At 37.7% G+C, this 12225-nt stretch overlaps 1 protein-coding gene across 1 annotated transcript; it reads right to left on the bottom strand.

The window, feature by feature from the left end:
* Positions 1-263: 263 nt before the first annotated feature.
* LOC143863581 (uncharacterized) lies at positions 264-10661 on the bottom strand. Its single transcript, XM_077374290.1, has 9 exons — positions 10539-10661; positions 10322-10441; positions 10151-10218; positions 4914-5022; positions 4550-4618; positions 4292-4349; positions 799-1034; positions 557-608; positions 264-472 (listed from the first exon to the last, which is right to left on the bottom strand). The coding sequence occupies exons 1-9, from the start codon at positions 10539-10541 to the stop codon at positions 405-407; spliced, it is 783 nt and encodes a 260-aa protein (XP_077230405.1). The 5' UTR covers positions 10542-10661; the 3' UTR covers positions 264-404.
* Between the last annotated feature and the right edge of the window lie 1564 nt (positions 10662-12225).

The raw sequence follows: 12225 nt of genomic DNA, 5'->3' as shown, positions 1-12225 counted from the left end.
TTCACTGTCAGCTGCTGAATTAGAAATCCAAGGATTTGATCCGATCCAGATTACAATGCAAAAAGGGCTGCAAATGTGAGAAATCCAAATCAAAATCTTCACGGCATCCAAACGGGCCCTTAACACCCTGTTTGAATGCATGGAAAATTAACTTTCATTGAATATTATTTTCCATGGAATTTTTTTCCTCTTAATTTTCATTTCCAAGAGAAATTAACAATTGAAACATCGAACGGAAGGCCTCATCATCGTGGACACCGCAATGAAGCCTTTGGGAAAATGTAACCTTTTTATAAAAAGAGAAGTCATCTCTGTTACATAGTATTCAGATATGATCAAAATTAAGGTGGATCTCAACGTACTGTTTAGAGCACCCACCAAGGAAGCCCAGCTCTCATTAGAACTCATACAAGCAAGACAGCGTTTATACAACCATCGTTTTCTGGGTTATTTGTAACCTGGGCATATTTTCCTGCATCCATAAGTGAAAATACAAGTCAGAAAGAAAATGATAGAAGAACCATCTAGCCATGAAAGTGATGTACAAGTCTCTCACCCCACACAACTTTTCCAGCCGGCGTGACTAGACCAAGTTCGCTTACATTCACCTGAAATTGTGAAGTTTAAAATCGTAGGATGATTAGTGAAGGTGGATGACAGAAATATACTCTCATGGGCAGAATTTTTTTACTGATAGATGATCTTATTAAAGAGAGAAAGGAGACAGAGATGGTCGAAACAGTAGGGAAAATAACAAACAGTATAACTATTACAAAGCATTATAGTTCTCATGTTTACCTCGATGATGGTTCCCTTTGTCATAACACCCAAGGAAGTGTACATCTGACCATTGGGGTTCTTCTTTACTCCAATAATTTCTAGATTGAAAGTGCATTTCAGTTCTGGGTGTGTCACATGGGCTTTGGTAAATCGCAAGCCTGTGGGACGAATGAAGCGCTCATACTTAGGAGGCTTTCTTGTAAACGCCGGTCCGACGAATGTGGCTTTTGTGACCATCCTTTTCCACTGCTTGGCTGAATAAGCAAACAGAAATAATCAAATATGTTGATGCCATTTCCTGAAGCCATTCAGTGATTAAAATAGAATGTACTGAAAGAGCTATTTTTTCCTTCTTTTCCAGCAATACATGCCAGCCTGCAGAAGCACATTGGCCTGTGTTTTTTCCATTATGAACACTAAGGCCCTGTTTGGATTGCAAGAATTTTCTTGAAAAGTTTTGGAAAAGAGAAAGGGGATCAAAATTTTTTGTTTTTTCCGATTACACATGAAAAGAAGTAACTCGAACCACCTTAGTTCATGTTTTATTTATAGGGACCTTTAAGTTATCATGACATCCCTTTAAATAAGCCATAACCACCAGTCCCAAAAAAACAAAGGAAAAAGGAAAAAAGAAGCCATAACCATATCATTTCCCACTAAATTGTGGAAACAGAGTTTTTCCAAGGAAAAAGTTTTTCGCAAGAAATGTTTTCCATGCCGTCCAAACAGGGCCTAAAAGAGCTTGTGAATCTTCTTCTCGTAATCAGCACTAACACAGCAAGAGGAAAACCAATACTGATCAGAAAAATGCAGTCCGAGAAAACCAATTCTGAAAGAACACCCAATGATTTTCATTGCTCTGCACCATGCTTAGCAAAAGATGTTATGATGGCAAAAAAAATCCCAAGTCAAAAGCATGTTTATATGCATCCTTAATTAAAACTAATTGCCCATACATTTAATTGGATTCTAAAATCTAAAATAATCCATGTTTCATCAATTCCTTGTCATATTGTCCTAGCTAAATTATCCATAAAAATTACATTATTGAAGAAAGTGTTATAAAGTGTTCACGAGTTTGAACTCTTAAACACCTAAGAAAAAAAAACTCTATATTTGTAGTTCCTATGATGCACTTGAAGGTAATTAGTATATAACCAAATTAGATTTTTTTTATAGGTATCGCATCAGATTTTTTCATAACTAGATATTAATTGAGATAGTCGAATGATTATTTTATTCTGAGCCCAAAAATTGAACCCAGTTTAATTGATCATGGGTTTCACGCAAGACCTCAGGATGAAATTGAAAAACACTTATTACCCTTGATTTATTAATAATTTTGTCAATAATAGGAGCCAAAATAACTAAAGAGAAGGAGAACACAAATCCTCAAGGGAGAAAGAACCGTCTACTTTTGAAGCTCTTTTTTTTCTTTTTTTGAGAAAATGAGAAATGATGTTTTAAATAAAAAATCAAAGTTTTGAAGTTGTAAAAAGTTTTATTGAAAACAAAACCAATAATACTTTTCTGAAAAATAAAATGTATGAAATGCATAGGTTGATAGTAGGGGATATTTAGATTGATCTATTTTATATTTTAGGGCTCCTCGAACAAAAAAAAAAGGGGGTTATTTAGGTTGATCTATGGTTGAAATTTAATCATATAGCAATGGTTAAGATTAAACTGGGATTTTAAGGTGTGATTCGTGTGAAATCCATTTCACCAAGGAGGTTTACACGAAAACCCCGTAAATAGGATTCAGACAAAACTGTCTAAAATCAATTTCTAAGAAATCAACTTTAGGTTCTCAGACACTCTTATTCCCCCACATCATTGTGAATATGCCACCTCCCCCTACTTCAGCATCCATCGCTACCCCACCAATCAGCTCTGCCACCATCCCCCCATGTCGGCCCCCGGCCCTAGCTTCTATCCCCACCCAAGATCCCTGTTCCGCCACCATCATAGGTGTAGATGGATGACTAATTCAATTGTTGTGGCATCGTCGGCTCTAACCACGCTCTGTTCTATGCAGCTCTACTTCCTATACTCAACATTGTCGACCATGCCGTTTGCATCAATTTTGGCCTTTGCCTCGTCCATGCCGACCCTAATAGCACTGAGGAGGTTGCAGACACCATCATGGCACTCCTCTTAGCATGCTCTGCAGCACTCATCTTCTCTATTGCCATGCCTCTTCTGCCTAGGATAGGCTTGTCTCGCTACAATTACCATAACACAGGATGCATCGATTTAGGAGACTCGTGCTCAGGATAGATAGTAGGTCTGCATTTGCATGCTCATTGGTCTCTCCCTTTGGAGTTTGGACTCCTTTTGCCCATCCACCAGGATAAATCTATCTTGTCTAAAATTGATTTCTCTTGAATTTGATTTTCCACTGAAAGCTATTTCAATACGGCTGAAAGAACCCATAGGCCACAAGGACACCACATGCTCACTTCCGCAAATCAGCCATGAAATTCCCTCCATGGTGTACCATGTATGTTATCAAACGGGATCTAAAGCATAGAAGCAGAATCAAGTATCCCCTCCATGTCATCCGCCAACTACAAAGTCCTCTTTCCACCGGTAATCCACTTAATCATGTGGAATGAACATTTTCATACTTTGCCTTAACATTAACACCTCCATCTCACTAGAATCCTTAAAACAGACCAGTATGGAAAAACTAATCTACCCACATTATCTCTAACAATATTTCCATTGCCCGGTGAGCCCAAGTTAAAAATACTTGACCATCAAAATTATTTTGTGTATGTGATGAAGGCTTCCATCTCTCGCCCACGCTTTATTTACAACATGTACTAAGCACAACAACTTTCTAACATATCCACAACTCTGCACAACTAATACCTCAAGATGATTTATCAATACTTCCTAGGAAATACTGTGCCCAAAAAATTCTTTTTACCACGTCAATATTTTCTCTGTTATCTATAAACTCCAAAGTTCATTTTTTTACCATGCCTAAAACTTAAGCATGACGGATATTTCTAAGTAAATTGGCATTGAATAAATATTTTGGATTGGTAACCAAGAGATAATAAGGCTTGGGGCACTCTAGAAGGATGCAGGTCAATTGCCAACAAGATGGAATTTGAGGCAGAGGAAGTCACACCTTAAACTGGAGTTAAGCATATACCACCACCTTTTTTAATATGGAATACAGATCATAGGAGGTTTCTTTGATTCAATTAAGCAGCTGATGAGCGATGTCCTGCCTCAGCGTTGCTTTTGTTCCAGATTTTAGGCATTTCAGCATATCCCTTTGTCGATTACAATAGAATGAATTTCAGGTATTCATTGTGAAGCAGAACTTAAGACTTATAAGATCACAATTTTTGGCATTCCTTACCAAATTTGACAGTTGTCATATTAAAAAAATAAAGATTATACTACCGGAGTTTACCAACCATTAGATTAGCGAATGCTATCAGCTAGAAAACACACACACACACACACACACACACACACACAGGATACTTACTTTTCCTTTTTCCAGTGCGGACTACACGGAACATTTCATCTTCAGCCACAGGTCTCACCTGTAAAAGAAAAGCAGCTAGTAGTTATCAGTTTATCAATGCACACAATAAGCCAAATTGCAAAGAATTACCAAATAGATTTTTTTTTTTGGATAGTAACAAGTACCAGTAATTATATACACAATAAGCATATCACAGTAACTTTTTGACAATTGCAAACTTAAAGCCATGTAATTAATCCTAAGATTACAAAGAGATACCTTGGGCAATGGAACCTCCCATTTACCAGCTTTCTCTTTCCTCTTTTGCTTGATAGTGTTGCTAAGAACCTGCATAAACCAGAATGACAAGTTGAAAAACAGCGTGACATATCTAACACCACATCACTACACAATGTTTTAAATTTTGACCAAAATCCGAAATCCGAAATTTCGGACTTTGGTCGGGTCCGAAATCAGTTCAATTTCGGCTGATATTTGGTCGTTTCGACCGAAATTGGAAAAAAAAGATCCGTTTCAGTGGGACCGAAACCGAAACAGAAATTTAAATCCATGTCAATATATATGTTAAAATATGGTGTCGTTGTATCAAATTTCAGCCCACCAATTTCTAGCATTACATTACCTTTGCACGGGTCGTTGTTTCACGATCCAGCAGATAGGCAGGAATAGCTCCTTCATGAACATTATCATCCACCTTTCGCCGACTTGATGATTCATCATGAACAGCAAGGCTGTTGAAAGAAAACACAGATAAACAACATACAAAATCTTCAGCAGTAGCCAAAATGGGATAGGGTTAAAAAACTTAAGCATAAATAGGAAAAAACTAAATGATGACATTTTCGTACGTGTAGGTTCTATTGGCACGCGTGTATCTCTCTCTCTCTCTCTCTATATATGAGTGTGTTTGTGTGTGTGTGTGTGTACACTCCTTGTTTGGATGAAATTAAGTATGCATGAGAGAGAGAGAGAGAGAGAGAGAGAGAGAGAGAGAGAGAGTGTGTGTGTGTGTGTGTTGGTGTGTAGGTCTGTATTATAGGATTATTCCTTTTCCAACTAAACTTAGTTGTATCCAAAAATCTTTTGATGGTTAAACAATTTCTAGCCCATGCATCACACAGGGACAGATGATAGTGTGTGTTTGTGTGCGTGCGTGCTTGCATGTGATAAATGTATTTAGAAAGAGAAATGACAAGAAGCCGAGAAGAAAGGTTATGGATGGAAAGAAAAGAAACAGCATGACCATGGAAACTGGTATTGCAGAAGAAAAGGGGGAGAAGAGGACAAATACAACATACGGCTAACATTCCTAACCCAGTGCCCACTTCCAATTAGATAAATATATAATGTGGGCCTATCCAACCAGAGCCTCTACAAAAATGGCATCTGCCACAACCGAGATACCCATGAAAGCTCCATGAGGGAACTTAATGAACAAGGTATATCTTGCTCTATGAATACCATGCTTGCCTTCATAGGGAGAAAATCCAAGTTGCCCTTGAAACCAATCAATGAAGAGGACCTTCAGACCAAAATTTTACAAAACAAGGACCAAAACTTCTCTTACAACCTTTACGCTAATACAAGTCATATCACTAATACTACGTATATATAAAAAAATACCCTGTCACCATTCATGGAACATAAATCCAAATGGCTTTGGAGATAGAAAACAACATAGGCACAATGTGGACATTCTGCTTAAACTTTCCATGGAGATCTTTTCCAAACTTACATCCATCCAATGGTTCGACTTCTACCTATCAAACCACTCGAATGTAGTGGTTCTTTGTTGTTATGCACACAACTTGGCTCCAAAATTATGTAAACAACATATACAAAGAAGCACCCCTTAAAGATGAAAGAGGCTTCAATTATATGGAGACCATCCCAATTTAACTCAGATATTCCAACAGTACCTAAAAATAAGCTGACTTCATACCACCAATGACCTAAAACTTCATTACTTTAGAGAGCTAAACATAGAGAAGTGAAAGAATGTGAATATGTAAGTAATTTACCCACTTCAAATACATATACTAATTACTTCATCTTCCCAAGGAATACAGAAAAAAAACTAAAAATTATACTATGCGAAGATAAACAGAACTCCAGCATCAAGGGCAATGCTGATCCTAGATTCGATTATCTACCCAGCTTTTTTTTGAATGGCAGCCGATTATGTTACGTGCCTAATCGGCTGTAACGCAAATAAACAAAATAAAAATAGAGAAAAGAGGGAGAGAGAGGTTGATTCGAGGCAACCGAACCTCCTAGTGGTTCAAATCCAGAGGAGCCATGACTCTCCAAGAACAAAGTTTCCTTTGTGGTGTAAAATCTTATCTTCTTTTCCCTTTTCATTGAAATACACAAACTTAAATACAAGTACAATGAGAATGCCACATCATCAACCCACTTACCACTAACATGACACATAATAAAAACTAACAGCCATGACTCTAAACCACATACCCACAGACCTAAATGCCTACAATAACTACCTTGCAACTCCTCCCATACACCATAACATATACGTATCATTCCTTCCCCCTTACAAACGACCTTGTCCTCAAGGTCGAAAAATTAAATAAAATACATTAATCCGCCAGGATCCCAAATCATAATGGGCATGATTTGCTTGAGCAACGCGATTAACATTGGACTTCCATCTTCGAAAATAAAGGTTGCGATCTTAGGAACTCCACCTTCAAAATCTGTTGTGATCAAACTCGGAAAAAAAATATGATTTTTCATCTTTTTCGGCATCAATTCTTGCAGTTTTTTCTACACGAACATCAGCTTCCTCAAGTTTCAACTGTTTATCTTCTTTGCGCATTTCCTTGATCTCCATTCTGATTTTGTTCAAGCCTTCCGTAAATCGCCGGTGTTCTTCCATCATTTTCAAAGCCAGTGATTTAATTTCCTGCAAATCTTCACGTATGGATTCCCAAAACTCCGAAGACGCAGCCATGGTGCAGGATCGATGGCTTTGATACCACTTGTTACATGCCTAATCGGCCGTAACGCAAATAAACAAAATAAAAATAGAGAAAAGAGGGAGAGAGAGGTTGATTCGAGGCAACCGGACCTCCTAGTGGTTCAAATCGAGGGGAGCCATGACTCTCCAAGAACAAAGTTTCCTTTGTGCTGTAAAATCTTCTCTTCTTTTCCCCTTTCATTGAAATACATAAACTTAAATACAAGTACAATGAGAATGCCACATCATCAACCCACTTACCACTAACATGACACAATAAAAACTAACACCCATGACTCTAAACCACATACCCACAAACCTAAAATGCAAATCCCTACAATAACTACCTTGCAACTCCTCCATACACCATAACATATACGTATCAGATTATCTGTTCAACTAATCACAACTTTATACAAACGCATCCCCATGAGTACAATAGAAGAAATAATCACCTGCAATTCATACCTGTGTGAATTCCTAGCCCATGACAAGAATAAGATCATAAGAAAAACTTGGCTTCTAGGTAATGATGATCTCAAGGCACACACAATAAGTTTTGGTGTTTTAGTCAAGTTTTTTTTTTCTTCTTGGACAGTTAAAAATAATTATTAAAGGAAGAAAAAAGAAACTGCAGAAGAAATAGAGATTTTCCCCGTGCCCCAAGAAACAACTCTATTTGCACACCCTCTGGCTAGAGAACCTACTGATTCATTAACTAATCTTAAAAAGTTAGAAAAAGGTAATATCAAACCCTTTACAAGTCTAAAATATCATGTAATATGTAAGGGAGTTTTCATAGACTTGAATTATGACAGAGAGCCCAATCAATCGCATTGGAAGGATATCCGTCAATTCATAACTTCTCACCAAGCTCCTAAGGGAAAAGTGAGGAGCACAGAGAAAAGATGCACATCAACTCCATTGGAATCTTTGATGCCTAAAAGATAATAGGAGGCTTTCAATGTTTCTCCTTTTGCCGTTCCTGAAACACATATCCCCACAAGACCAGATTACCCAACAAGTTACAAGGCCTACCAACGAAGTTGAGTTCAATCAAATTATAATCTGCCTCGTCCTTCTCTTCTCTTTCACATTCGACTGACTTCCATTTTCTCAATAGGTCTTGCAGCAAGAGCCACACAGATTCTTTTCTAACCAAGGCCCAGTGAGTGACGAATCTCTTGACTTCCCACACCATCTTCCAATTTGAAAAATCTTAGCATTACAAGATTCTTTTATTTCTCGCATTCCAAACTGCCCAAAACACTACAAATAATAAAATGATAAAAATTGCTACCTTCACGAAGATGAACAGTTCTCCATTGACTAAAGGGATCAATGGAAGTAACCGAGAAAATCAAAGAAATGCCAAACCAATTGAGCACAGTGTTCCACACACTTCAAGTCGATTTAAAATGGATGAAAAGGTGGATGCCGGTTTCCTCATCTCAACATAACCTACACATGTTTTCCCACCATATTTCAACCAGATCCTATTTTTCTTCAAGATGTCAAATGTAATAATATTACATAAAGCCGTTGTCCAAAAAAAAAAAAAAACTTAAACCATTGAAGAGGCTGAAATACTACATAGCTCAGAAATGGGGAAAGGGAAGCAATTATACGTCACAACACAAAAGAAAAAGGATGAATCGGGAATTTATCAAGAGCCCAAATACGCCTAACAACATCAACCAAACAGATATAAGCCTCCTCAAACAAACAGATTGACTCCGAAGAGACTCGAATTCATTATTTTTAAGGCTTCTCCTAAAAGACCACCCGACATGACCTATAACCCTAATAATCAATGCCGCCTAACCTGAACTTGATGCAGGTTCATGGTCTTGGGCAGATGACAACCCCAATAATCTCAGACTGTGACAAATCCAATATCCAATTTGCACGCTTGTGTACAAGAATGCAAATGCAAAACTACCAAGCTGGGATCTCAGGTAGGACCATTTTGCATGGGACCCCATAAAAAAGTGAAATGCATGTGCAGAAAATTAGAGAACTTGTAAAATTCACATCAAAAGAGTGATGAAAGTACAAAACACATTCAGGTCCCTATGTGTGCATGTTATTATTGTACACAAGATTATAATTGCGGTAGCAACCTAAATTTGATAGATGGTATAAAGAATATCATAATGAGTTTTCAATCTTTGGAGAAAATATTTATTTGGGCTTCGGAGGGAAAAGTCTTAGGGAGTTAGCAAAATGAAATACAGCCCACTTCAAGGTTTTAAATTCCGGTTTCGGTGTCGGTTTCGGGCCAGAATTTTGGCTGAAATCATGTAAAAATATGATTATGATTTCGTTTAGGGAAATGATTTATGCGCTCCACTTGTTTGTCGTGTAGTATTTAAAGGGATTCCAGAGGATATTACGGTTCTCAAAAAGCTCTTAAAACCCTTTAAATACTACACGACAAACAAGTGAGCGCATGTTTATCAAAACATTGGAGCGTTGAAATCATTTCCCTTCGTTTGTTTTTTAAATTTTGACTGAAATGTCTAAAATTTCGGTGGAATTATAACATTTTGGTGTACATTTTTAAAATTTCGAAGTCCAAAAATGAAACATTTCGCCGAAATTTCGGAATTTCAGTAAAATTTCGGCAAAATCTTGTAAAGAAATGACTTCATGTGAATTTCGTTTCGGTTTGTGCCGAAACCGAATAAAACCATGGCCCACTTATTATTTCTAACCCTCATTGACTTTAATATCATCCAATCCCATGAAAATGCTCTAATTTAGTACTTCCCAAACCCTTTGCCTCAAAACAAATATGAAAGCAGACAAACCCAAATCAACCTCAGAAACTATAATAAAAACCAACACCCTAAAGCTCATGGAATGTAAACCCAACTCACGTTTTCTTCATTAGCGCTTTCTCTGCATAGCGTTTCTTCGCAAACATCTTCCCCTTAATACCAAGGGCCTGATTTTGAAAAATAAAAAGAAATCACATACACCCAAAATAAAAGTTAATTAAGGGCCTGTTTGGATTGCAAGAAAAACATTCCTCACAAAAAAAAAATTACCTTCTGAGCGAAAGCGGATCGCTTGTGAACTTCACGGGCTTCTTTCTTCCTCTTTCGCTCGAAATGATCATGGCGATATCCATAACGCTTCTGATGAAGCTCTATATAATCTCCTTGCGGCTAAAAAGATGAAAACAATCAGATTTGAAAACTAAACAGAAGAAGAAACTTGAATCCGATAAAGAACATGAAGCCTAAGATAAAGTCATTAACGAACCATGGCGAAAGAGAGGAGGGATTTTGTGCAGAGATGGAAGGTAATAAACCCTAGCTTTTGTTAGTAGAGGGTTTTTGTTTATGAAGGAAGAGAGTTTACTATGACGACAGAAATGAATGGCAGAATTGTAGATTATTGGTATTTAGAGGCTATTATTACTTGGTTAATTTGAATTCTAGGGCGTGTTTGGATCTAGGATTTATTTTTCCTTGATAGATTGAACCAAACAATGGAAAAAAGAAAATCTAGTAAAATAAAACCTAAAAAAAGTTTTTTGGGAAATATTATTTTTCATAATTTCCTTTTCCCTAGATCCAAACACCCTCTCATGATATTCCACCACACATATTATGTCCTTGTTAAGGGTGTCAATTTTGGCTCGGGCTTGGAAGCTCGCCCGAGCCCGGCTTGAATCCTTAATGGGGCAAGCTGAGCCGGCTGGCCAAGCTCATTAAGCTTAACGAGCCGAGCCCAAGCTAGGCCAGGCTCGGCTCGGCTCGTTAAGGCTCGTTAAGGATTTAATATATTTAAATATATATTATATATTAATATATACACTAAAAGGGTTGTCTAGGGAGTGAAAAGGGGAGGCAAAATATGTCACTTCTTTTTTGGAACCCCATTTGTTACTTGGACCACCCTCCGTGGTGTAAAAAGAGTAGTCAAATTACACTAGATATGGCTGTCCAGGGAAGATGAGGGGTGTGAATATATCATTGCCCTTAATATAACCCTAGCTGGGTAATGCTCGCGAGCCGAGCCGAGTTGGGCCAGGCTCGGCTTGTTTTCACCCCTAGTTCTTGTACAAATAAGACTCACTTTACCGTGGGTTTTCTATAAAAAAAAAATGAAAATAAATGAAAGACTATTTTCATTTTCACTAATATGAATTGAAATTCATATTAGTGAAAATGGTCTCCTCCTTTCTGGAATTACCTATTTTAGATTAGATGACGATGGGGCAGATTGGTCACCAGGGCTTGGGATACCGTTACCTAACTTATTGTGAAAGATGGCTACATAGTACGCTAGGCTAAGGCTCCTATGCAGCTAGCTATGCCCTGCTTGGTCCCCCGGCACGGTGGAGGTTCCGTAGCGCATCATGAGCATCGAGCAAAAGGCGGGGTAGTATAGATGATAAAACAACTATTTTGTTTGGATTGCAGGAATTTTCAACAAGTTTGAAAAAAAAATAAAGATTTTCTTGATTTTCCATTTTTTAATTACACATGAAAAAAAAAGTACGGGAAAATACAGTTACACGCCCTCACCTTTCTGGCACATTCAAAGATAACCCTATAGTTTCAAACTCGTCAACTACGCCCCCTGACTTTTCAATCTGTTTGAGGTATCCCCCTCAGTTGACGGTCCATCCACAAATCGAAGGGTTAGGATGATCCTGTGGAGATAATTTTTTGGGCACACCCCTATCTTCGTCAGGCCCCATCAAATGGATACTTTCGATCATCCAAACAATGTAGGCCTACTGTGTTTTTGGTCAGCAGACTAGAGAAGGTTCTCCAGTCGACCGATTAGAAACGAGATCTTAATTAGCATTGATAGTGTTTCAAAAGTTAACAGGTATAGTTAATGAGATTGAAACTACAGGGTTATCGTTGAATGTGTCAGAAAGCTGAGGGGGTTAACTGTAGTTTTCCCATTTCTAGGCAGTGATATTTTCCCCCAT

The sequence above is a fragment of the Tasmannia lanceolata genome, unplaced genomic scaffold (assembly GCF_043159265.1).
Source record: "Tasmannia lanceolata isolate RefF3 unplaced genomic scaffold, GAP_Taslan_0.1 ptg000044l, whole genome shotgun sequence".
In the NCBI taxonomy this organism is placed as follows: Eukaryota; Viridiplantae; Streptophyta; class Magnoliopsida; order Canellales; family Winteraceae; genus Tasmannia; species Tasmannia lanceolata.
This window is presented reverse-complemented; position numbering and strand designations above follow the sequence as displayed.

Excerpts from the sequence above, each read along its gene's own strand:
- LOC143863581 (XM_077374290.1), bottom strand. Across the intron at positions 10,219-10,321 it reads GATCCGCTTTCGCTCAGAAG|GCCCTTGGTATTAAGGGGAA; the intron begins GTAATTTTTTTT and ends TTTCAAAATCAG. Across the intron at positions 4,619-4,913 it reads AAACAACGACCCGTGCAAAG|GTTCTTAGCAACACTATCAA; the intron begins GTAATGTAATGC and ends TGGTTTATGCAG.